At 51.7% G+C, this 25513-nt stretch overlaps 9 protein-coding genes across 9 annotated transcripts; 5 read left to right on the top strand and 4 right to left on the bottom strand.

The window, feature by feature from the left end:
• Positions 1–24: 24 nt before the first annotated feature.
• Positions 25–444, bottom strand: N7482_005548 (LysM peptidoglycan-binding domain-containing protein; the record flags this gene model as incomplete). Its single annotated transcript, XM_056687673.1, has 1 exon — positions 25–444. The coding sequence occupies one exon, from the start codon at positions 442–444 to the stop codon at positions 25–27; it is 420 nt and encodes a 139-aa protein (XP_056543228.1).
• A 5093-nt stretch (positions 445–5537) lies between these two features.
• N7482_005547 (sugar porter family MFS transporter) lies at positions 5538–7214 on the top strand (the record flags this gene model as incomplete). The annotated part of the gene is made up of 3 exons (XM_056687672.1): positions 5538–5616; positions 5685–6823; positions 6888–7214. The coding sequence occupies 3 exons, from the start codon at positions 5538–5540 to the stop codon at positions 7212–7214; spliced, it is 1545 nt and encodes a 514-aa protein (XP_056543227.1).
• Positions 7215–8154: 940 nt separating this feature from the next.
• N7482_005546 (RlpA-like double-psi beta-barrel domain-containing protein) lies at positions 8155–8981 on the bottom strand (the record flags this gene model as incomplete). Its single annotated transcript, XM_056687671.1, has 2 exons — positions 8155–8527; positions 8590–8981. 2 exons carry the CDS (start codon positions 8979–8981, stop codon positions 8155–8157), a joined length of 765 nt encoding a protein of 254 aa, XP_056543226.1.
• Positions 8982–9843: 862 nt separating this feature from the next.
• N7482_005545 (uncharacterized protein) lies at positions 9844–13292 on the top strand (the record flags this gene model as incomplete). Its single annotated transcript, XM_056687670.1, has 5 exons — positions 9844–10025; positions 10092–10124; positions 10180–11530; positions 11585–12714; positions 12776–13292. The coding sequence occupies 5 exons, from the start codon at positions 9844–9846 to the stop codon at positions 13290–13292; spliced, it is 3213 nt and encodes a 1070-aa protein (XP_056543225.1).
• Positions 13293–13573: 281 nt separating this feature from the next.
• On the top strand, positions 13574–14068 carry N7482_005544 (SDR family NAD(P)-dependent oxidoreductase; the record flags this gene model as incomplete). Its single annotated transcript, XM_056687669.1, has 1 exon — positions 13574–14068. The coding sequence occupies one exon, from the start codon at positions 13574–13576 to the stop codon at positions 14066–14068; it is 495 nt and encodes a 164-aa protein (XP_056543224.1).
• An 829-nt stretch (positions 14069–14897) lies between these two features.
• Positions 14898–15950, bottom strand: erg27 (the record flags this gene model as incomplete). The annotated part of the gene is made up of 1 exon (XM_056687668.1): positions 14898–15950. One exon carries the CDS (start codon positions 15948–15950, stop codon positions 14898–14900), a length of 1053 nt encoding a protein of 350 aa, XP_056543223.1.
• A 543-nt stretch (positions 15951–16493) lies between these two features.
• On the top strand, positions 16494–16865 carry N7482_005542 (uncharacterized protein; the record flags this gene model as incomplete). The annotated part of the gene is made up of 1 exon (XM_056687667.1): positions 16494–16865. The coding sequence occupies one exon, from the start codon at positions 16494–16496 to the stop codon at positions 16863–16865; it is 372 nt and encodes a 123-aa protein (XP_056543222.1).
• A 2375-nt stretch (positions 16866–19240) lies between these two features.
• On the bottom strand, positions 19241–21504 carry N7482_005541 (uncharacterized protein; the record flags this gene model as incomplete). Its single annotated transcript, XM_056687666.1, has 9 exons — positions 19241–19382; positions 19462–19801; positions 19861–20118; positions 20182–20502; positions 20588–20829; positions 20925–21027; positions 21128–21175; positions 21254–21323; positions 21376–21504. The coding sequence occupies 9 exons, from the start codon at positions 21502–21504 to the stop codon at positions 19241–19243; spliced, it is 1653 nt and encodes a 550-aa protein (XP_056543221.1).
• A 3649-nt stretch (positions 21505–25153) lies between these two features.
• N7482_005540 (uncharacterized protein) lies at positions 25154–25360 on the top strand (the record flags this gene model as incomplete). The annotated part of the gene is made up of 1 exon (XM_056687665.1): positions 25154–25360. The coding sequence occupies one exon, from the start codon at positions 25154–25156 to the stop codon at positions 25358–25360; it is 207 nt and encodes a 68-aa protein (XP_056543220.1).
• Positions 25361–25513: the final 153 nt, after the last annotated feature.

Genomic DNA, 25513 nt, shown 5'->3' with positions numbered 1-25513 from the left:
TGAGCCAAGTTGATAAAACTCCCTCTACGCGCTTGTAGCCGTCGGTGCTGCCGCTCCAGCCACGCCGACACAAACATATTCACTAGCCTGTAACCCAGAGCAATCTGTCCTCACGGCGAGATTCCAGCTATAGAATGAAGACAGCGGAATGCTGTACTCGCTTGCGATTTGACCGCACTGATCGTTCGTGACGACCTTGTAAAAGTTGTCGCAGTTGGACACCATACCAGTCTGGATGGGAGCCGGGGTCGTGATACCGGTGCTTGTAGCAGAGGACTTAACATCAACACAGACATACTCACTTGCCTGGAGACCTGTACAATCCGCCTTGACAGCAGGATTCCAGCTGTAAAAGGAAGACACAGGAATGCTGTGACTGTTGGCAATGTCAACGCATGTGTCACCTGCGGTGACTTTGTAGAATGCATCGCAGTTTGAAACCATGCCCGTCTGAACAGGGTATGGAGTACTCACGCCTGTGCCGGTTGTCGAGGCTTTAATACCAACACAAACGTATTCATTCGCCTCAAGACCAGAGCAATCGGTCTTGACAGCTGGATTTCAATCGTAGAACGATGACAGCGGAATACTGTGGTTATTGGCAATGTCATAGCATGAATCGTTTGGAATGACCTTGTAGAAATCATCACACGTTGAGACCATCCCAGTTTGGATAGGTGATGGTGTGGAGATACCACTGCCCGGGGTTGTGGAAGTTCTCAATGGCGTGCTGCTTATCGCACTACTGGAAGCCGGCTTCCAGCCCGGGAAACCAACGGGAAAGCCACCTGGATACGTCGAAAGACAGTAGTTGGTACCACGGGCCAGACCACTGCAGTCACTCTTCACTGTTGGATTCATTGCATAGAATTCGGCCAGGCTCAGGCTATAGGAATGGATGATACTATAGCACGTATCGAAGTCACTGGCAGGTGCAATCCACAGTGTGCAGTTGGCGATTTCACCATTAGCACGAGGGGACGGTGTCTGTACTGCCGTACTGTCCTTACCTGCGCAGATTTCAGCATATCGGGAATGTTAATAAGCATTTCATCACATAACTCACTAAAAGCAGTGGGTGTTGACAGCTCTACACAGTAGGAACTACTGGCTGACACAGTACACGGGTATACGGTGAAGGTATTCGCGCTAGTATCAGTTGTCGAAGTGACAGAGGAAGAAGTGGTGGTTGTTTGGTTTTCGGAAAGTGAAGGGTTCCAAAGGACCATTTCCTACAACACGTTGGCCTCTTTCAATCTCGTAATGTGGAGGGCATCATGATGACTTACTTCATACGAAATATCCCAAACCCAGGCCAAGCTCCAACAATCAGCCGCCTGATTGTCTGTGGTATTATCAAACCACATGTAACTTCATGACGCATCAGTATAATCCGTGGCCTGGTTAAGTGAACACCTACTGTGAACAGTCTTTACGCGTCCCATTTGCTAGCGGAATGATTGGATTGGTTCCAGAGGGCCATTAATGTCCAACTGCACTTTCTGGTGGCGAGGTTGATGGTGTCTGGTTAAATGAAGCTGTAGGAGTCGCCGTAATGCCGTACCCAGAGTAGGTTGCGATGTAACCCACTGGCTGCACGCAATAGTAAGTATCGGCCCAAAGATTGGTGCAGTTTTGGTTGAGTTCAGGATTCAGGAAGAGCCTTTTCTTTGTCAGCTGCCGAGACAGAATTCAACTTCTCTTTTACCTTCGACTCACAGATCGTCTCTGGCGATGCTAAACTTGTCAGTTATAGTGGTGCAATTCTCGCCGCTGGCAACCTTATAATACTCCCCGCAGCGAGAATTCGTACCAAGTCCTGCAGGCGTCGGTACTGCACTAGAAATTCATTTAGCTATTGTCAATCGTCCAGGATATTCAACTCGTGTACGAACGCCGTAGTGGTGATAATATGTGTCATGCCACCGAGGCTATAGTCTCCCATCGGATTGCTCACACAGATACTAGAGCCGACCAAGCTTCCAAGGTTACTAGACAGGTAATTATCAAACGTATTACGGAAAAAGCAAGCTAGAGAAACACGTACGAGCAAACGGAGTTGATGCCCGAGTTCCATGACAGTAGTTGAGCATAAGTCACATCCTGAGATTGACCAACGCCGGTGCAGGTATCACCAGGCTGCACTTTGTATGCTGTACAATTGCTTCCGCGGGAAGGAATTAGAAAACAAAGATGCCTGACATCCAGCAAATAGAAAGGGAATGTAAGGAAAGCTTCTCATTGTCGCGAGACTAAGCCGTCAAAAAAGATGACGGTGATAAAGAATGACAGCGCGACAAGGGCCTTGTGTTTACGAAAAAGAATGTAAAGAGTTCACTCTAAGGAATTGGAAAATGTCATGGCTACGAGGACGGGGACTTGGAGATTGTGATAAAGGTTTTTGGCGATGCGTGACCAAGGTCAAAGAGGATCAGTCTCGTACAAGGGAAGATCCCCGGTGGATCTCAGATACAAGCGGATACTAGCTAATACAATATCCACTCTTGAAACGATGTAACAACGCTAAAGTGGCTCGAAATTAGCTTCAACCACACTCCATCCAAGAAATTTAAGAGTTGGTGCCTGAAGCTTGTGCAATCTTTTCGTGATGGTGCCTGAAAATGGATACTGCATTTGAGGCTATGCCGGTCTACCTCCGTTTCCGGCGGATGGTGCCTCTCGGATGTTCGAATGGCTCGTCCAGATGTGACAACAAAGCGCTAGAGTCCGTCGAAGCCCATTTGGCAGAGTTCTCTAGTGGGAAAGTCCAGGCAAGCAGAGTTCCGCGGAGTTCCGCGCGGGTTTGCCGCACAACCGGTCGAAGTTTGTTGCGGCTTAAAATGATAGTCAAATATAACCAGTGGGTGCCCGATAGATTATGAGAGAACATCATTCCGCAAGTCCATACCATCAACTATCAATTGACAGGGGACGCATTTAGAGTTTCGGCCGAGCAGGTCCATGTTCATAAGTCAAGATCTCGGGCGAAGGCTATACGAATATATGGCGCATTGCAAATTTAAACACAGAAACAGACTATCTACAGCAGGGCTTACGGATATAACATAATGAAGGGGGAAAGGAGAAGATCACATCGATTACGACGAGCCATGTCTCTCTTCCATGCAAGTTCCAGCCTGATTTGTCCCATGTCTTCTTCCAGTTCTCCCAAGTCTCCATCCGTCCCAGCTCACTACATTCGTCACAGGCGGCAGATTTCACCCAGCCCCCTAAACGGGTAACACGCAATGCAACTATTTCTTTCATTGCCCTATGATCCCCCATTCCCTGAATTCGTATCCTTACGTGACCGACAGATCTCTACCCTGCAAGTGGTTCTTGGAATATAAATGGGGTCTATTCGGTCAGATCAACTACCCCAGACGTTCTACTTACAGTGACCAGTCGGCTACGCATAACAAGTCTGTTAAGTGTGACGGAGTTGATAGGCGCGGGGCTGAAAAGTTCAACAATCTATCGCATAGCCACGTAGTCAGGGCGAGGGACCAGGTCGCCACGGTGAGGGACTACTTAATCGGTCCGGCCCAGCAGCAGATCACTTCCGCTGGCCCTCGAATGTAAATGGACAATACTGGCTCTAAAAGCACTGTCTGTGTGGGTCAAACCCAGATTACAGTGTATCCTAAGAAATGATGTGTGCTCTCTCTGGCAACACTAGTTCTAGAACCACACAGAAATAGATTGGTTCTAGGACCACGCCCTAGCAGCGCTAGGACTATTCTAGAGCAGTTCTGAAATTACAATGGTTCTAGAACCCTGCCCTTCCAGTGCTAGGACTATCGTAGAGCGGTTCTGGGACCTCACCGAAATTGGGGCGTCTCCTGCTCACGCACCCTTGTTCACGGCCGCACCAGATCAACGTGGTATGTTTAACATCTTCCCCGTCTTGCTACTAATGAACATAGACCTGCTCAGCCGAAACTCTACATGCGTCCCTAATCACCAGCTCAGTCGTCATTACTATCAAGACAAGTTGATGATAAAATGTATTTCCAATCTTGGTTTATGTGTAAGGTGAAATACACTCACTAGGTCGTTTATAGAACGGCCACCCCGAAAGAGCCGGCCTGATTGATATTTGGCCGCTCTGAGAAACTGCAGTAGTCGGTTTGGTAGTAACAGGAATTTGTTAGAAAAATACGCATTTAGGACCTTTAGTCAACCACTAGACCCGTATCGAGGGACAAGGTAAAGTAGACAACTTGCGGGGGACGTGCATAGGACGTCGAATCTACTCTATCTTATTTCCTAAGACAATTATTATACCCTAAGTTGTATTACTTAGTAATGCTATAGACGGTATTAATGGAATTGATGATGCTTAGAGTTGGCGCTGCAACTGTCAGTAGAATGCAATCAGATGTATTTTGAGTTTAGGCTTCCCGTCTCTGATCTCTTTAATTCGTACTTTGCGTGAGCACCCAGTGTGTTTGGTAGATCTGTTCGCGGTTTGGACCGATTCGATCGGGTTGCGTGGTCGGCAACCGAGTCATCAGCCATATTCTGTGTATCGGATAACGTCCATCACCCGAACAACAAGAACTTAGGCAACTACCGATATTTGTTGCCAGGATGATGAGATGCCCACTCTCCCGCCGACACCGATATACACAATTGGCGCGGACCCCCAGTAGTGGGGACTGTGGAAAGTCTCCTGTCTCCAATCGGAAATCCGGGGTAGTGAATGCTCAGACCCGGATGGATTGTGCAAGGAATGAAAACGAGGAGCCGAGCGGCGGGCTCACTCGGCAATTGACCTTTGTTGTCGACGGCGTTTGACGACGTACAGCACGGCAGGGTGCTGGTGATGGCTATTTCGACCTAGAAGAGCCAATTGATGGGTAACTGGGATGCTAAAAAAAGCTGATGGGACGAGCAGTGGATTATTCGCCCATACCCTGCACCCTGGAGTATCAAAGGTTGTAGATAACGCGCGTTCCCAAGGCTTCAAGTCGAATGGATGAGTGGTGGGCCGACGGACGGACCGCCCATCCCCATTTCCATGAATCATGGCGCTCCATAGGCCTGCTTGGCAGCCGAAGAATCTCTGCAGGCCCGTGCCCTCCATGCCGAAAGCCAGTTTAGCCAAAGGTCGCCAGCCACACGCTTGTGTGGACGGAAAAATCGGCAGGCCCGCGACCGGGCCAATCCCCACTGCGATCCCCGCGAGGGACTCCGCCCAATTCCCCGGCCCCCAGTCGGCCCCCAGCCGGCGTCCCCATGGGCGTGCCCCCCACAATGTCGAAAGGGCCCCTGGCGAGATGGTGGCACTCAAGTGCTACCAGATCGCTGACGGTGCTTCGCAGTAGCCGAACCCGCTGTTCGGCTTACCAGTTCAGAGATACCGTTGCTCAGAGTTACCAGACCTTTCCATTATAAAAGAGGATCCATCCTGGGGCCGAAGCTACCGTTCCCCGGTTTTCTAGGAACTTGGACCTTGCACCCGGTGGGCTCTTGTTTAGGCTTTCTTGTGCGCCGCCCCTTCGAGTGAGAGGATTCGCACACATTCCGCCATCATGGTGCAGGCACGATTTCTGAAGAACTACCGCGTCTATGTTCTCACCTCGGTCGCCTATCTGGGCTCCTTGCTTTTTGGTGCGTTCTGCGGATCACCTCGCCGCCACGTTAGGCGACGCGCCGCTGACTAGAATACGTTACTATAGGATATGACACCGGGGTGATGGGCTCAGTCTTGGCCCTCAATAGCTTTAAGATTGATTTCGGTCTGCCACTCGGCAAGTCCGGGTTCGCGTCCGACAAGAATTCCCAGGTGTCTTCGAATGTGGTCAGTCTCTTGACAGCAGGCTGTTTCTTCGGAGCGATTTTTGCGGCGTATATCAATGATACCATCGGTCGCCGGTATTCGCTGATGATATTCTGCTCGATTTTCATGGTCGGAGCGGCCATCCAAGTGGGTGCCCACCATGAGATTGGAATGATCTATGGCGGCCGTGTCGTTGCCGGTCTTGGGATTGGCGGCATGTCCAGTATCACCCCTGTTTTTGTGAGCGAAAACTGCCCTCCACAACACCGTGGCCGTATCGCCGGTCTCTTCCAGGAGTTTCTGGTGATTGGAAGCACATTTGCCTACTGGCTCGGCTACGGCGTCTCCATCCACATGCCGACAAGCACAAAGCAATGGCGCGTTCCCGTGGCGATCCAACTTATTCCCGGTGGCCTGATGCTTGTTGGCTTATTCTTCCTAAAAGAGTCTTCCCGCTGGCTAATGAAGCAAGGTCGCCGCGAGGAAGCCATTCACTCGCTGGCTTACACCCGCAACGAGCCCGAAGACAGCGAGGCGGTTCAAAAGGAGATTGCGGAGATATACGCTGCCATTGAGGAAGAGACTGCGCTTACCGAGGGCGTTACCTGGAAAGAGTGCCTTCAGAAGAGCAACCGCTACCGCTTCTTCTTGGCCTTCACCATTATGTTCTGGCAGCAATTTTCAGGAACCAACAGTATTGGATACTACGCGCCTCAGATCTTCCAGTCCATTGGGATTAGCAGTTCCAACGCCTCCCTTTTTGCCACTGGCATCTACGGAACTGTCAAGGTCATTTCTACCGGGATTTTCCTGTTGATCGGAATCGACCGCTGGGGGCGAAAGCGAAGTTTGATGGGCGGCGCCGCGTGGATGGCTGTTATGATGTTTATCATCGGCGCTGTCCTGGCCACCCACCCCCCAGACACAAGTTCCACCGTCGTCTCGAAAGCCTCCGTTGCCATGGTTGCTATGATCTACCTCTACGTCATCGGCTATTCTTTCTCTTGGGGACCAACTCCTTGGGTGTACCTGAGCGAGGTAGGCAGTCTTTCATTGTTACTGACATGGACCCTTGCTAACTTTTTTGCTCTCTTTTTTTTAGATCTTCCCCACTCGTCTCCGTTCATACGGCGTCGGCCTAGGCGCTGCCACCCAGTGGCTCTTCAACTTCGTGATTACCGAAATCACTCCCCGCGCCATTCACAGCATTGGCTGGAAGACATTCCTGATGTTTGGCGTGTTCTGCACTGCTATGGGAATCTTTGTCACCATCTTCCTCAAGGAAACTAAGGGCCGGACCCTGGAAGAAATGGACTTGATCTTCGGTGCCATCGACGAGGAACAGCGACGCGCCGATGTGGAAAATACCCTGCAAAAGAACAGCATCGCGCATGCTGAGCATATGGAGGAGAACGCTGACCGGAAATAAGTTGGGATGCTCACGGTTGGACATGACAACCCAATATATTTGTACAAGGAGCCGTAGTGTTTAGATCTAGCTAGTCTCTGGGATAGAAACATCGAAGCTATGTTATGACGAATCTGGATATTGAAGCTTATGTTCATTCAGACAGGCTATTATAAGCTTATTCATGGATCTTGCCAGCTGAAGCCGTAGATACGCTCAGAGTCGCTGCATATTTCTCACGCCGATCCTCGCTGCTCGGACGGAAGGCGATCGTGAGTGGAATACTCTTCACATGTAATGAGTGCATTATTCTTTCGCACCCTGCAGCCTCCCTGATCATTTCCGAACTATCTCATAGCTTCCTGCGTGGATAGTTGAGGGGTTCTACTGAAACAGATCTCGTATGAGTGTATGGTACAACATTCCGTTGAATTATTCAAATAGTATCTAGTATTGGCACCCAATAAGCATTCTCGTACTGTTGCACCCACAATGCCTTGTTTTGGGCTCTAACAGCGAGATAAAGAAGCCTGCGCTTGCAGATTCCAGATTGCTGCCACGGTTGTGAAGGTCTGTTGCAGGGAGGGGGTTTTGGAGGTCAAGCGCCGGTAAGGCTACTTTGTCGAAGTCAGGGAGGGCAGGTGCAGTGAACCGTTATCGACGTGCGTGACAAGATTCATTTTGGCACCAGTAGCCTCTAAGGCAGCATCGACATTCGCATCCCGAACATTGTCGCCTCATTGTCAACTGATAATACATCTTCGCAGGCTCCTTCAGGGCTGATGGCATTCGTTTCCAACAACCCGATATGTGTCATCTGCGCCAGAAAAATGACCCACACATCGCCGCCGAGAAACTGAGACAGCTGGAGTTGGGCTGCCCTCGAAGAGAGGAATTGAACGCCAGATGGCCAGAATACAGAATGGGCACGAGTCGTATCATCTCGTCTCGAAAGCCGCGCTCAGGAGACCGAGACGGGAGACGTCTCCAGCCAGGACCATTCCATCGTTACTCGGCCCTGATCCAGATCGGCCACTTTCTTGAAGACTGCCTCAGTGACGTCCAGATCCGTGACTGCGCAGCCGACACAACGGTCGACAATTTTCACATCCACGCTTACCCCATTGCGGCGCAGTCTCAGCTTCAGCCCACAGAGTGGGTTCGCATTGGGATTTGAGCCTGTTGAGGCGGCGTCGAACAGGATATGTGATACTGCGCAGATCATGTCGGAGTCAGTGTTGGTGTAGCCGCAGGCCCCGAGGCCTGGGTTGTAGTAAGTCAGATCTCCCTCGTAGGGGCCGCCGTTGGAGGTTGGAAGCGAGAGATTGGAGTGGCTGGAAGAGTCAGTCTTTTTCAAAGAGAGTGCAAAGAGGCACGAGCCTATCGTGTTCCTTACTTCTTCTTTCCCACGGTCAGCCCGACCGCAAGACCGATAATCAGGGCAAGAATTAGAATGCCTGCTCCAATGCCGATGATGAGGATCTTGCGCGATCGCCTCTGCGAAGTGAACCAAACACCAACACCGCCCAAGGGAAACCAGGCTCGCTTCTTGCCAGATGGCACGGATTTGGCGATTGCTGCACTTGCTTCGGTAGGAGCTGCTGCTTCATCCGTGCCGATCGCGGCGATGGCCGTCGGAACTGGTTTGCGCTTCGGCATTGAGCCCCAGGGATCTTGCGCATGTTGTGCGGCAGGGTCCTGCGTCTCGTAGCTGTTGTCTTTGATGGCAGACATCGTATTCGCATCATGGTCCACGGTGGGGTTGGTCTGTTTCTCTGACGTTTCCATTGCGCGAGTCATTCATAACGGATGACCACGACTATGTCTCGAGTCAAGACACGGATGAAAGACGAAAACCGACTGCGAAACTGCCTGGCAACAATTCTTCCCCAGATCGATGAATTGTCGTGGGGCGTGTTTTTGGGTGGAGAAGAGAAAGACCCTGGGGGAAGAAGCTTTTTCTCCCATTTTCAGGGGCTGCGTCTAGCACCGACAAGGGCATTTTGGATAAGACTGACTTCCCAGCTACCAATTAAACCAATGCCTATCGTCTACTGCCTAGTACAAAGCCTTATCGGACACCGTACTCCGTACTCTGTAGAGTGATCAAGTAAGCTACCCTCTCATTCATGAATGAGCTTGTCTACAGAGTTTCGGCTGACTACAGCACGGTCCGAGAACGGTCCGCTATCGGCCCTCTCATTCGCCCGTCCTCTATTCCCCACTGAGCAGCCAGGAACATGCAGTCCGACAGTGCTATCCTGCAGCCTCCTTTTGTCAGCTATACAACATTGGCGAACCATCAAACTCTGCGTTCCCTAGATGCGGTCATGTCCCCGCAACGGCGCGATCGCAGATGAAGCCAAAAGGGCGGGGGCTCCACCCGACGCTCAAAACGTGGGTCGAAAACCTCGGCAATTCGCTCTCCCCGTTGATTTCTTCTTTCTGTCCCCCACCGCACCTGACGCTACGACAGTCAAGTACTGGAGCGCCCTGCTGAGAGTGCTGTTCACCCCACCCGGGCTGTATATCGTGTTGAATCGCGTGGGTCATGTCCGGCACTGTCCATGCGCCTTCCTAACGACTGGATTTGTGTGTGGCGGAACTTAAGCCGTGCGGGCCCCCCATCGCGCTGTGCCAGCCGCCAAATATGGTAACGCGAACGAGTTCGCACCAGTCGGACTCCTCCTCGGAGAGTCCCTCGCTCTCGCGACGCGGCACTCATGTATCCACGGCGACGACAGCCCAGGAAAAAACGACCCTCTTGGGCCTGATCAAGAAGCTATGGCAAAAGTCGGGTTTGGACCGCGTGACTATCCTGTTGATGATGAAGTAAGTGTGCACAGTGCGTAGACCCGATGAAAGGGATACCATGAAAGGATATTAACATTCCTGTAGAGGTGGTCTTGCGCCGGCAATTGCTGTGTCGATGTAAGTAGACTCCCCCACAGTATGCGAAGTTGGATGTCTCTAAAAAGCGGCGCAGCTACCAAGCGACCGATGTCGCAGACGAGTATACGACCCTCGGGTACCTCGTTGCCATTGTCTCAATTCTGGGCTTTGCTATCATGCCGAGAGCCAAATTCATTCAAATGATGATCTTTGACGTCCTGGCAGTTTGTATCGCAGCCTGCTTCGCCTTGCTCACGATGTACTCCAGTGTCAAGGCACGCGAGAACACCCGCACCGCGGCCACCAGTCAATCCTATAACTCGTCTGCATCCGCAGTCAGTGGAGTCTGGCTGTTCTTTCAGATATGGCTCGTCCATGCCTTCCGCGCCAAGTATCCACAGTTCCAATTCCCGGTGATCATTTACGCCATCTTTGCCAATATCTCATCGGTCTATGCACCCCAGATGGTGAACATGACCGCCGCCATCAATCTCGTGGACAAGATGCTCAGGACGTTTCTCTCGGGACTAGCCATCTCGACGGCTGTATCACTGTTTATTCTTCCTATGACGTCACGGCAGGCGGTCTTGAAGCAGATGGCGGGTTATATTGGCGGACTTCGCACTGCGTTGGGTGCCCATGCGGCCTATTTTGAGTCACTGGAGAGAGATGACATGTTTGGCCGGGCGGAAACATATGATGAGGCGCGCGAAAAGTTCGGCGACAAGGGTAAAGTTTACAGTCCCGAAGCAGAGGCAATTCGGGCGGCGATTCGGCAGATCACAGATCTGCATGCCAAACTTCACGGCGATATATCCTTTGCGAAAAGAGAATTTGCGCTCGGCAAACTGGGCCCGGATGACCTGCAAATGATCTTTCGCCACCTGCGGCAGATTATGATTCCTGTGGTCGGGTTGAGCTTTGTTGTTGATATCTTCCAGCGATTATCGGACTACAACAGGTGGAACGCGCCGATCGATCCAAATGCTGAGCCTATCCCTGAAGAAGTTCGCCATCGTGTTGTGCGCGACTGGAATGACATAATGAGGGCGGTACACGATCCTTTCGCAGAGATGATCAAAACCATTGACGAGGGGCTGCTACATATTTCATATGCCTTCCGACTGACAAAGCCGCCCAAGAAGACCACATCTGCCCCAACCACGAATAAAGAACCCGGAGAAGAGGGGAGGGACATAGAGGCCTCGGCTGAGGACACTGCACCTGGAGGAAAGGGCTTTGCGGCTCACTTTGAAAAGAAGCTGGGCGAGTTTCGGAGCGCGAAGCGAATCGCTCTTCAGACCTGGGCTGAAGAGAAAGGCATCAATCTGCCGACGGACTTTTTCGAGCACCCCTCCTCCGTTGAGGCCCTGAAGGGGGACTTTTTCTCTGCTTCCGCTTCTCACCAGGATCGGAGTCGACGGCAGCTATACCTCTTCCTCTACGTGTGTCCACTTTGCAAAATTTTATATAGGTCAATGCTAACTATGAATCTCCAGATGGATCAACTCCTTCATTCGACTGGACGCACGGTGTTGGATTTCATTCACAGTGCCGACGGCGTTGTCGCCAAGGGAAAGCTGTCGCGAACTCGACTCATTATCCCAGGCTCTAAGCGCATGTGGAAATGGGTCAAGGGCTGGCTGAAGGCTGAAGATACCCACGAAGATGATCACCTGGGGGATGTGCACGCGCAGAACAGCAGCCTGGAACTAGGCGAGGCCTATAAGCACCGGAAAGACCCTGAACGTCTGCCCCCTGACACATTATTCCAGAAATTCGGAGACAAGGTCCGAGTAATTCCCTCCTTCTTGCGCTCTTTTGAATCCTCGTACGGATTCCGGGTTGCATGTGCGACCATGACCATTGCGGTTGTAGCTCTGCTACATGATACCCAGACTTTCTTCACCAAGCAACGACTTGTGTGGGCCATGATCATGGTTAATTTGAGCATGTCACCCACTTCTGGACAAAGTATTTTCAGCTTTGTGCTTCGAATTGCAGGCACCACCATTGCCATGGTGGCAAGTCTTTTGGTCTGGTATATACCGGACCAGAAGACTCCGGGTGTGATTGTCTTCCTCTTCCTCTTTGTGTCATGCGCTTTCTATATCCCCATCAAGATGTTCCGTTTCCGTGTCATTGGGATCATTAGCATCGTCACCACCACCATGATTGTTGGATATGAGCTCCAGGTCCGCAAGGTGGGCGAAAAGGTCGCCACCTCCAATGGGCAGCCGTATTACCCGATCTACCTGCTCGCGCCATATCGACTGGCCACTGTCACCGGAGGTATCGCGGTTGCTTTCCTCTGGACATTCTTCCCATATCCCATCTCAGAGCATTCTGTTCTCCGTCAGAGCCTGGGTGCATCATTGTACCTCCTGGCTAACTACTACTCCATTATCCATGAGACCCTTTCTGCTCGCATGCGTGGTGATGAAGGGGATGCGGCCTTCAAAAGCTCTGCGGGCCGAAAGCTGGAGAAGGCGCGACACAAGGTGTTTTCGAAGCAGATGCTGATGTTGAATGGGTTGCGAACCTACTCAGAGTTTCTGAAATGGGAGGTTCCTATCGGAGGTCGATTCCCCAAGAAGCAATACGACTCGATCATTGTCTGCGTCGAGAAGTGCGTCGTTCCCGGCCCCTTGATTTGTCTTTGGTGACTGTTGGCTGACTTTCATTTACAGTATCGTGAGTTATCTCAGTTTACTGGGGTACGCATCCGACACGTTGATGCGCCTCGGCGAAGACGATGATGATGAGACGGACTCGGCCTGGATGCACGACTTCCGTCGGCTCGTGGGCACTGCAAATGTCACAACCCACGAGGTCACATCATTGCTGTGTCTTCTATCCGCTAGCATTACCAATCGCCAACCTCTGCCCCCATACCTCAAGGCCCCGCGACCGTATAGCTTTTCCAAGCGCTTGGAAGCCCTTGACAGTGACATTCTGAGTATCAAGCACATCGCCGAGCCGGGCTTTGCGGCATTCGCTGTGTTGCAGATTTCCACTCGGTGCATCGTGGGAGACGTGGAAAGGCTTATGCGGCACGTGAAAGGCCTGGTCGGGGAGCTGGACTTCTCCTTCCATGCCGTGAGTACGATGGACCCGCGAATTGCAGAATCGAGATACACATCGCGTGCGCCATCGAGAGTGAGCTTGAACGAGGTCCAGGCAGCCGATCGTGAGAAGAAGGACTGACGAACATCTCTTTTCGGAGAGGATCCATGTACGAATACTTCTTGGAAATAGCCCCTTGATTCGATTGCATTGGAACTTTACATATTATTTCAGTAATTCTCACTCTTCAGAACGCGTCTATCGCCTGTCCCCACCCTGGAGAGGAACTAGTCACGCAGTTAAAGGAGGACCCCGCACCACAGCTCTTCGCATTGGTGGGGCCTAGAAGGAGGTGCAGGTCGTCGAGTCCCAGTGTGAGAATCACCACGCAAGGAAAACGAAAAACAAGTCCCTTGCACGAAATGTCGCAAGTTCAACTTGACCCCGGCATTCTCTCTGGAGCCGCAAACAAAACGGTCCTGGTAACAGGCGCAGCTCGCGGGATCGGTGCTGCAACAGCGGCGCTGTTTAACCACCACGGCGCGAATGTGGTGATCGCGGACCTAGCCCAGTTCCGTGAGACGGCAGAGCAACTGATCCAATCCCAATTCAGCAATCCGGAGCGCGTGCTGTTTATCCCTGGAAATATCGTTGACTGGGCGCAGTTGACAGCATGTTTTAAGATTGCCGTTGACCGGTTCGGCGGAATCGATATCGTCGTCGCGAATGCGGGGATTATGGAGTCAAGCCCCGTTCTGGCTCTGGACGACGTTGATGAAAATGGGAGTCTACTGGAGAATGATGAAGCGGGCAGGGTTATCGACGTTAACTTGAAGGGAACCTTGAATAGTATGCCACACTGCTCTTTTGGCCATTGCGGGTTTTATTTGGGCTCTACGCTCTACTTGCGTCTATGAGCCGAATGCTCGAATACTAACTCGATATTCCCACAGCGCTTCGACTTGCACTCTTCCACATGAAGCAGCCAAGCAACGCGGCATCCCAACCGAACAAATCAATTCTCTTGGTGTGCTCGACCTCTAGCTACTTCGGCGGCACGGGAGTCACAGCCTACATTGCCTCGAAACACGGGGTGCTGGGTCTGCTTCGTGCGTCTCAATCCACGGCCCGAAGCCTCGGAGTCCGAGTAAACGGCATTGCGCCATTCCTAACCCCAACGCATATCACGGCGGGGTTTTCACAGAAGTGGAGGGATCAGGGACTCGAGGAAAACACTGTCGAGCATGTGGCGGAAGCCATTGCGCTGGTTTCGTTGGATGAGACACGGCAAGGCAATTGCATTCTTGTGAGATAGATTCCTGTCTACGATAATATGCAGCTAATTTTATGGACACTTAGGTTGCTGGTCGCTACCTGCGGGAGCTCGAGTCATCCAGGACGCAGCTGCTACCCACCTGGCTCGGAGTGGATGTTGCAGACTTTATGGGGCGGGCGATGCAGTTCTTCGTCAGTATTGGAGGGTATGTACTGCCGAAGAAGTACTAGGCTCTCCGTGTGCATGGTAGAAGTGTCAAGTCAACCTCGAAATATTTACATGTCAATATCTATGGTATAGACATTTATATACATTAACGAAAACAATAAATTGCAAGCAAAAAACAGCCCCTAGCAAACCGTGGAAAGAGTGGAAATCAAAGAAAGAAATGAAGATAAAATTGAAGGGGAAAAAAACCAAAAAACAAATGCTCCCATTCGCTTTTCTATATCGTAACTCCTCATGTGGCATTAAATCGGATTCATCATATTCGCGCTCGGTACAGCGGGTGCTGTAACGGCGCTGCTTGAAGGAACTGGCGTAGGTTTCGTGACAGAAACAGGAGAGATGGTGGTTGGAACGCTGGTGTCCAGATGCGATGGGCTGCGACTGCTGCGACTCTGAGACTGCTCGCCGCGAGAGGTCGCACTGCCAGCTGTACTGCTACCCGGCTTCCCACCGCGCTTGACCATCTTGCCCAGGACACCGACGATTTCGGCGGCATCTTCGAAACTCTCGTCATCCATGCCTTCTTGGGCATTGTATACGTCTGCGATGGCGCGCTTGGCTAGACGGCGGGAGGATATTGGATCTTGGAGACAGTCATAGAGGTAGGCGGCATACTCCAGCTTCACAGAGAGCCGGAGGGGGTGTGAGCCTGGAAGCAGTTTGTCCGCAAGGAGGGCGGCGTAGTTAAAGCATGCTGTTGCAGTCGTTGTATAGTCGAGCGGGGGGAGGAGGAAGGAGGAGGCAGGCTGGGTTGGTTGAACGGGCGCTAGACCAGGGGGATGTGGACGGTTTTTGGCCTCTTGAGCTGCCAATCCACCCAGCGCTGTCAATGAGTCCGGGCCATATATTGAGTCGCGCATGGCATGGGCTGGGAGTTGGGTGTCGGGGGGGAGAAAGATGGGCCGATTGTGAAAAAGCACAAAGATATGGTAGAACGAGGCGCGGAGTTTGTATGATAGCACCTTCAATTCCACAAATGCGGCGACCAGGGGTAAGACGAATCCTTCCAATATGAAGAGGCCTTCGCGCGACAGCCATATGATGTGGTGGTAGAGCTGAAGCGACTTGGTTTCGCGGGTGGTATCGAGTCGGCGCAGTCGGCGGGCGCGAACAAGTTTCTTGGAAAGCATGACCGACACACCCAGTACCTTGTAGAGCATTGCCGACAAGAAAGGGCTTTCGAGGGCCGTGACGGCCGCGAAATTGCCCAAGGCCTTCTGGTCCACCTCAGAGGAGGCCATCCATAGAACTAGGAAGATGCAGTCTGCATTATCCACGTCGGTACAGTTAGCCATTTGGTCGGCTTTTCTCACCGGATAAGTCATGCAGGTGTCCATGACAACAATTAAACAGAGAACCAAATGTGTATAGAAAAAGAAAAGTTGGAATTGGGTCCCATGGACAGAACCAAGAAGGGAGGAAAAACAACTACCGGTAGGTGAAGGGATTTGAAAGAAAAAAAAAAAAGGAACGAGCTCACCTTGCTAGCGCACAATCAACACGAACAGAGGAGCTTCAAACGACCCTCAAACGCAGCGGCTGCACCATGCTCCCAAGGCGCGTATCCTCGGGCCGCCGACCAATTGACCTTGAGCGATCTTGGCGCTTCCGCAGATCTGACTGATTTGACTGATCCGACTGATCGCAGGGCGCGATCTTCGCGCACAGAATCCTCGCTTTCAAGGTCCAAATGGCTTGTCTGGGACAGAGGTTCAGGAGCAGAACCAGAAACCAAGACTCTCTGCCTGTAGAGACCCAGCCTCAATGGGTATATGTTCTAGCTGTGACGAAGTCTTCAACCACCACAAGCACTTCACGGGTGCGCGAAACAGGGCCGAATGCAAACCCAAGTCGAGTTTGTGCCGATCGATGCCACTTGTATTGATTCAACCACTCGGATCGGATGTATCGCAACAGTTGCGCGGTCGCTAGCAACGCAAGGCACGGTCGGAGCAAGGGAAAAGGGGGAACTCGTGGCGGGAGAGCAGGCAGGCTCGACGCATCGTGTGGCGCGCACTGTAAAATGGAGGAGGCGGGTTCTGAAGCTGAAGCCTCCGATGCTCGTTGCCAACGCACAAGTCGATTGTGCGGGGAAGAATCGCGGGCACAAGCTGAAGGGCTTCAGGAGAATGGTGGAGTCGACGGCCGATCTCGCCGTCCGGAGGTATGGTGGAAATTACGGCGGCGTAGCAGGGCCGGGGAGACAATGACTGGGCAACAGGCGGGAAAGAGATTTTTTTTAAACGAGGATAAATCGCACGCAAGGACGGAGCCTCTGCACGGATTTCCCCCTGATATGACGCATGGGAGCGAGATGGTTACCGGGGACCGGGCTGGACTCGGGCAGCTGGAGTATTAAGGTAGTAATATCGTGGTAATATGCTCGTAACATTGTACGGAGACGCAGTATAAGCTGGCAATGCCCACTGGAACCTGCGATTCTGCCGGGTACCGTAGGGTAATTGCTAGTCGTGCCCGTGGGGTCCAGGACTGAACGAGCAGCCTGAACATACCGCAGCATTGCGCCCTGGAAGTTGGGCCTTGAGGCTGGGGCCGTGGGTAGAGCCATCCAGCGTAGGTTGGGACACGGTCAAGTTCCAGGTTGGCCGTGCAATACCCACCACCTTCTCACCCAACAGGTGGCAATTCCAGCCCGCGCGGTTCCCAGCCTCTTGTTCGCTCTGGTCTTCGGTTCAGGGCGCAGTTGAGCGGTTGCTGTGCTGTCGTGCAGTAGCCGTGCGTGGATCAGCCTGTAAGTGAATCGCCTCATGGTATGGAGTATACGAGACAGTCCCGGGATTCAGATAGCGCGCTACGTGGCAGCGGCTCACGACCAGGCTTCCTGCAGTCGCCTCGCTCGAGCACCCAATTGGCGCCGTGCCAGCTCACTGGGGAAATTCAGGATGGTCTGCGAGGGCCCGATCAAACCTGAGGGCCCAAAGAGGCGAAAACGGGGACAAGCACGGACTGCCAGCGTGGCAGTGGCTGGTCGCTTTGGTACCCGCAGCCCGGTAGCGTGTACCAGGATCGGGAGGATGTTGTGCCTGCGAGTCAATCTGGTGGGCGGTCGAGATGGCAACCTGCCTATCCGAGCAGATGTCGATCGAGTCTACCGTCCTGCAGTGACATATTCCGGTGCCAGACCTGCCACTCGGTGGCAGCATTGGACTTCCCGGGATCGGCTGGAGGGGAACGGTGGAGCGGGGCTGGTGGGATCGGAGCGACGGGGCGTGTACCGCTACCCCGAGGCCCAGTACACCGCCAGAATGATGTCGACTCGAGCGGGCCATCAGCCCGGCAGCCCCCCTCATTGCTAGGCGTCTCTTATTCTTTCTTTCGTTGCTCAGTAGGTCATCATACGATCGCGCGCCAGAGAGCGCAATCTGAGTCCAGAGCCTGTGTTGGACCTCGAAACCTCGCCGTAGATAATTACCCTTTTATGTGCGAGGTTTGATTGTAGACAGTTCTTTATTTGGACTTGCTGAATAATTTAGATCTGTTCCCATAGTGCGACATCCGAACTGGGCGGTAGCTAAAGCGCCCAGGGCATCGGCCGGAAGGAAGCCGACTGGTAGATCAACCGGGGTTTCGGTTCCCCAGGCAGGTTTCCCGTCATCGGAGTTCTAGTGAGAGATTGAACGCAGTTCCGATCTCTGCACATATCTCTGTGATCTATTGCAGATAACGTTCGAAGCTAAGCAAAGTCAGTGTCAATGAACGTGGGATCTAGATCAACGAAACAGAGGTGAACGCCCAACGCCTCAGCTCTGCTTCCTGTTTATACTTGCCGCCGTTCGATGCCCCTTTCATAGAAGGAAATCAGCCAAAGGGGCTATGGGCAAATCATTCCTCATGCCATTTTGCAATTGAATAAACGATGTTGGGATAAAGCCCGTGTATATTATGGAAAGGAAAGCGTCCAGGCTGCAAAGACGACTATGCCATTGCAATTCATCTCCATTAACATGCGCTCTGACTAGGCGACAGCCCAGCGGAAGTATCATTCCAGAAGCATGTCCAGATAGGTAAACTATCGTCTGCGGGGTTCAATTGGCCGGCGTCACCTTCACCTCTATCATTTCATCTCATAGTGATAGTCACAACCATCAATAGTTGGCATATCACGATCCAGACTTCATGTCCTGAGGGAGGTTCAAAAGAAGAAATGGTCAACCAAGGTCATGGACTGGGCAGGTAGGAGAATGTGACCACCGGCATCTAAAACTGATCACATCCCTCGGCGGCGGCAGATGATGCCCGGCCCGTGAGCAAAATGGGCTGGGATCAAAAACATGCAAACGGATCCGATCGCCGACTACGACGCTTGTCGCTGTGCAAAAGTCTTTCCACGGTCCTTGGTATTAACGAGTAACGCTATGTTGGTGCAGGGAAGGCTGGGGGAGGGGGAATCAAGTGCAAAGATACATCGCATCTTCGGATATCGTGGATTGTAGTGGAACGGTTTACTATTAGAACGAATATGACGAAATACCCTATCAACCAGTCCCCTTCAAAACATGCCCCCACCACCATCAGTTGTCTCCGGAGACTGCATTCCCGATTCAATCAACAAGCCTGTTTTCGACTAAGCATCCGCCTCAATCTTCTCTGTCACAGTGCCATCTTGTTGGACGACAATCTTGTCCAAGTTCTGGGAGGCCTTGACCGGGTTGGGCTGCTGGTACACCCATTCAAGCTCCTCAAGAGTGCGACCCTGCGACTCGACACTGAAATGACAAAACGTTAATCTGGAAAAAATTCCCCATGTCTGTGCGGAAGAATGACGAGTGTCAAAGGGTATCTTACCAGAAAAAGTACCAGCAAACCACTTCAATAAGATCCCATCCCACGAAAATCCAGAAATAATTGGTGGAAATGTTTCCGAGTCCGATCGGAGATGCAAACTGGCTGATGAAACTGATAGAGCTCACCATGAAGCCTGATAGGGCTAGCCCTTTAGCACGGGTGGTCGTCTCCAAAGCTTCCGCCGGCACCACACCCTGCAGAGGCGTATAGGTGAAAGAAAACACCACATTGAACAGATAGTAGAATGCCAAGGCGGCCTGTCCCTTTGATTTACTGATAGTTCCGGTCTCAGCGATAGGAATGGAGATGGCGGCGTTGATCGCCATCGTGATCGCACAGGCTGAGTCACGGTTAATTATCTATACCCGAAAGTCAAGGCCCTTCCGTTGACACACTCACCCAGGGTTCCCCAAATTAGGACGGGACGGCGAGGCATCTTATCGGTCAAGCAGACTGCAGTTCCGGCGCCGACCGCAGACACGATCGAATTGACGATGTTCAAGAGTAACTGGGTCGAGCTAGATTTGTATCCAAGAATATTGAAAATGGTCGAGTTGAAGTAGCCGAGTCCATTGCCAGACCATTGTCCAAACACAGAGATCATGATCACTTGGGCGAAACGCCAGCGACCGCTGTGTGTCATCACAAAAGGTCGGTCTTGGGGTTTTCATCAGTTTCTTGAGTAAAATCCAAATATTCAAGGAGGGTGTCGTGACTTACAATCCCACCATCTCTTATCAATACCGTCAATTCGAATTCCCTCCTTCATCTCTTCGATTTCGAGGCGAACGAGGCGGGCATTTGGGTCTCCGTTGCCGTGGTACTTCACCAAAAATGCCGTTGCCTCTGCTTCTCTACCTTGGGCGAGCAGCCAGCGAGGTGATTCCGGAATGAACCACACAAATGCAATGACCAAGATACATGCAAAGCATTGGCAAATGAATGGAATCCGCCATTGGTAGTTGCTATGCATATAGTTCGTCCCATAAGTAATGAGAGCGGCCGGAATGCTACCTCCGAACCAACCACAGTTGTAGAAGCCTTCATGATCATCAGTCAAAATTTCCATTACTGGTAGATGTGGGCTGGATATGTTAAAGGGGAGGGGAAGTAGAGAGTAACTGACCGACAGCACGACCACGCCAATGAGGTGGAGCGATCTCAACAGCATAGGCGGGCGCTGATACCACCATAATTTGGATTCCAACACCAAGGATGAATCGACCAACAACAAACTGAGCCAGTGTCATGCCGCTTGCGATGATCACTGATCCGATTATAATCACACAAGCACCTGTGAACATGCACTTTCGTCGACCCAGTTTGTCGGAGATGACCGCGCTAAAGGGGGTTGCAACAATGGAGCCACTATGGGAGAGAAAGCATACTTTGTGAGGAACAGTTTCCACAAAACGGGCAGAAAAGAGAGAATCGCCACAGGAATTAGTCGGAGTTGGACTCACACTGTGTAGAGAGAGGTGACAACCGAGACCTTCTCGCCGGTCAGGCCAGTATTGAAGACATTCTGGTATTGATCCATCGCAAGAACAGATCCCATCAATGAGCCTAGCTACTTTTAGTATCTTTCTTCCGGGGGTCACTTGAGATATGTAGGAATTCAATGGACTCTCAGGTGCCGAGATTGGCAAAGGTCTTATAGACGTACCATCGTAGCCGTTAGCGCAGGCGCAGAGAAACGCGACAAATATGCAGACTACATGTATGTTCAGTTAGAGATCAATAGCCTCTCTAAGAGGTCCATCGATATGCTTGCGGGACTTGGAAAACTCACAGTAGAGGTGAATTGAAGTCTTGCTCCATCGTTCAATCTTGGTCTCCTCGATAGCTGCGAACAATTCGGCCTATTTTCCGATCAGACGCTTGCTCGTTCTCGGAGGAACACCCAAAACTCACATTGTAAACCTCCTTCGTCGTAGCGCCAGCCATCTTGGCAGTTTCACCATATCCTGCAATGACATGTGCAGTGTCCTCCACGGCGGTCGAAATGCCATGCACTTCCTGAGGCGACTCTTTCTCCGACATGTTTTCCTTTCTGCGGCGGATACCACCGACTGAAAATGTTCAAGGGCAAAAGATTGATCCAAATTGCGACGCGATATAGGACCCTTGGGACGGTGGGTGAACATGAGACTTTTATAACACGCGAGCTGGTGGAGGAATTGACAAGGATTATCTTCTCGGCGGAGCTGGTCAGATCTGCGGTCTTGCAGAGGCTGACAGCCTTGTGACCCCCGGCCCCTGGGTCCCAAGAGCAACAAACGATCCTGGCTGGTGGCGCGCAAGAGCAGCTCCGTATCCTGATTGGAATCGGGGGATTCCCCAGTGAGACCAGACATTTCGGTAAAGCATTGATGAGTCTGCCATAGTCCAAAAAGAATCAGGACATGGCTTCTGGGTTCTCGGCCCTAGATTCCGTGGAACTCGAGAAGGATTGGATCGGGACCACCAGGTACTGGTTGCCCCTTTAGCTTTCCTGGGGGGCTGGTGCATTTCGTTCGAGGAAATGATTCTGCATTTAGATTTACCACTAGCATTGTTGTCGTTAGGCCATAATCATAGTGTCGCCCGAATCGGGTTAGGGAATGAATGCATAAGGAAAATCCCTTTCACCTAAAGCCCGCCTTCCCGATATGTGAAATTTATCATTCCCCACGATCTCCGTCGCTTTCGGTTCAATGGAAGATGGAGATATATTGAGACCGATCGAATAAAATACATTTATCGTTCTGTTTGGGTCTGGAAAGGCGGGCTCCGTTTCGCTACGCGCTATTCAGGAAATGTGCATGGGGCCATTGTTAGCGCGGAGTTTCTCTCCGTGCTTAATCCTCCGCGGACCCTTTCCCCACAAATCGCTAGCTCCGTTCTCGAGGGTCCCTCGGCTCGCTTAGTTAACTCATTTTCACGGACCATATCGCTTCGATTTGTCTCGGCCCGAGAGCTCCTGCATCTGAAAATGGACTGTCGGATCTGCCTGTCAACCCGAAATGGGTTTTCATTTTCGGCGCACTCGTGTCGTTATGCCTGCCAGTCCTACTGCAATATGCCTCCGCTTTGATCAGCGATAAAATGACATAAAGATCGGACCATTAAGTGTACGGTGCCATGATAGTACTAAACGGACTTGAAGAGTAGCTCGTAGAACAAAAACCGAGGAATCACCTGCATTCCGTGATGAATGCACAACTATGTAGAGAGAGGTACCTGTTACAAACAATCCCGATGTATGCCTACCCATTGAAACCTAGCAAGTGAGGGTCAGTGCTTGGACAAGTTGGCTTTCTTGGCAGTAATCCTCTGCCAAGAGTGTTGGTATGTGCGGTGTAGGCAAAGCACCCTTCTCTGGAAAGAAACCCAAGCAGACAAATAGCCCCAGCGTTTTTGAAGAACATCACAATAAAGCAGACGAGAGAGCACACACATTACGTACACTGCAAACGTATATTCACGGCTCTCTTCAATCGCGTATTCTCATTAATTGTAGGACACACAAGTTTTGTGTGTGGAAGCTGGCCCCTCATTATACCAATCCACTTGCAAGCCCTTCACAATGTCACAAAAGAAATGATTTAGAGTACTGGGATAGGTCGCGACGAGGAGGGATTGGGCTGGCGGTGATGCCCACCATGTGTGTTCCGACTCCGTCCACGGCCGCCTCCAGTGGCCCGCTTGATTTTCTTTCACTTCAGTGAGTCTAAATGCGAGGGTGACCAAACATGTTCGGAAATGAAGCGAATGTTCAGGATATACAGGCAAGACCCCAGGCCATGGTGTGCCAACTGTGCGCCAAGGCAAAACTAAAGTGCCTTTACAGAGAAGCCGGTATCCTGCAGGGTGAATAGTAGGTGGCGTCGGCGTCCTCCACACCAATTCATAAACCGAGGACGCTAATTTTATTCCCACGGCGCTTTGCACAACTGGTGCACAAGGTTGACAAGCGTTTTGAAGGAGTTGGAGATGGAAAGTAGCCCCACTTGTCAGTTGAGCACACCACCTCATCCACAGATGGTAACGAGCATAACGAGCCCGATATGCCACAGATTCGTCTTCAACTTGTGTCCCGCAGGTACGAGGAGTATCATTGTGCAGGCAAAAAAAGGTCCTATTTGATAAGTTTCGTCCTGTTCTAGTGGTGCAAATTGGCGTCCAAGTTCTGAAGAGAATTACGACCTCGTCCGTCGCGCGGTGGAAGCATGTTTTTCCCTATAATAGATTTGTGACTAACTCGCTGATTGAGCTAAATCTATGAGGTCCAGGAAAGAATAACCGGGCAGGCTTTGCAGGCCTTAAGAGTAGAAATGTTCTCATGAGATGTGTATGCCGGTGCCTGAGGCCATCATGTCTTTTGCTGGATTCGCGCCCGTCGGTGGCTGAGTTTGACCCTACACGGTGCGGGGATATCGGCCCAAGTCATGTGAGCTGCAAGGAGAATAATTAATTTGTGATTGGCCAAGGATTATTCCGCTGGTGGACAGAAAGACTACTCCGAAGTAGAGGCTCATGAGCTGATCACTGTGATATTGATGACGTCATCAGGACGTGCGATAGTTTAACCAGTTATCAGGAACTGCATGGAGGAAGTCGAAAAGGTGCCATTAGATATATCCTGGTGACAGCATTATCCGTGCGACATTAGTTACCAGGAGGAACCTTACGACTACCGGGCTAAGCTCCTAGCTTGACGCGAGGGCTACGGCAGAATCGACCCGCACGCTGTGATTGAGTGGTGACGCAGCGGTGCCGGGACGGGTGCGGATCGCGTCCAGACTTGACTCTTTCTGGTCCACGGCTTGTGCCATGATTGTAGTATGTCTCTTGAGAGTGTCTGCGATGCACCATGCTTTGAGGTATGTGATTCAAGGCGTAGGCCGTCATGGCTGGATCTGCGGGACTTGATCTTCAGAGAAGATCGGCGGCGGGTTCCTGCGGGGAAAGCTTCACTTCAGTACGGAGGCCGACGGAGCTTGTTCTTGACGTTCATGACTGCCGGGTGCCTCTGGACATCGGAACAACCATGGTTGATACCCCACTGGACACCAATCATGGTGGTGAGTCCGTTGGGCAAGCTGCATAGGAGAGGACTAGTACATACTGGATGGAGGGCGGCACTCCGTTCGCATCATCGACTGGTGCTGCTGCTACTCCGTCCGCTGCCGAAGCATTCTGTGTTCGAAGGAAAATCTCACCATCGCTGCAATTGACAAGATCTTGGAGAAAGCGGCTGTTTGTTGAAGGAGCTGGTGATCTTTCATCTCGCAGCCAACAGCTCGTGAGTCTTCCCATCGTAATCAACCCGGTGTGACAGTACGTCCTTTCCCCGCCAAATCTGCGGGAGCTTCGCTCTTCCTCTGCCAACGCGCGAAGGTCTGCTCTTCTGTTCATCGCAGAGTGCGAAGCTCTCTCCCTTCTTGCCCCTGCCACATCATCAAAGCCAAATCGTTTGGTTGACTTCCTCTGACCAGCTGAACAGGTCCGCCCACCTACTACACCCATACTGGTGCATGTGTGATAACCTCAAGTCCGTGAAGTCCGACCTCTCGCCAAGTCCAGCCCGATCGAGGACCCTCTTAGGCCTTGCAGAGCTGCTCGTGGACCTCAGCCAGTCTATTGTCAACGTGCCTGACTGACATCAAATGTAGAATATCCGCATCGCTACATCGAACCGTCATTCACCATGCCTGCCCTCAGATTGATCGACCGATCCCTGGCAGCCAGCCTGCACTCTCTCGCGAAGCGAAGCAACTGGGCTAGCCGCGAGCCAGGCGTGATTCTGGTGTTCTGTATCGTCTTCCTCGTCGCGGTCGGGCTCCTCTCGTTGGTCCTCTACCGAAGGTGGATGAAGCGGAAAGCAGAGAAGGAATCTTTCGAGACGACAACTTAGCTGCACCCCAACCCTCCTCTTTGACACCCGGGGTTGCTATATTCTGTGGATTGAAAAGAAAGACGAAGTGAAAAAGAAAAAAAAAAGATGGAGATGCTGTCTCGATTGCCTGATGTGGCGTGCCGAGTTGCTTGACCGTGGGCGGATATTTCT

Source organism: Penicillium canariense (genome assembly GCF_028826845.1).
Source record: "Penicillium canariense strain IBT 26290 chromosome Unknown utg000003l_segment0_segment0, whole genome shotgun sequence".
Classification (NCBI taxonomy): Eukaryota; Fungi; Ascomycota; class Eurotiomycetes; order Eurotiales; family Aspergillaceae; genus Penicillium; species Penicillium canariense.
The sequence above is the reverse complement of the archived record's forward strand: the minus strand, read 5'-3'. Positions and strand labels throughout refer to the sequence as shown.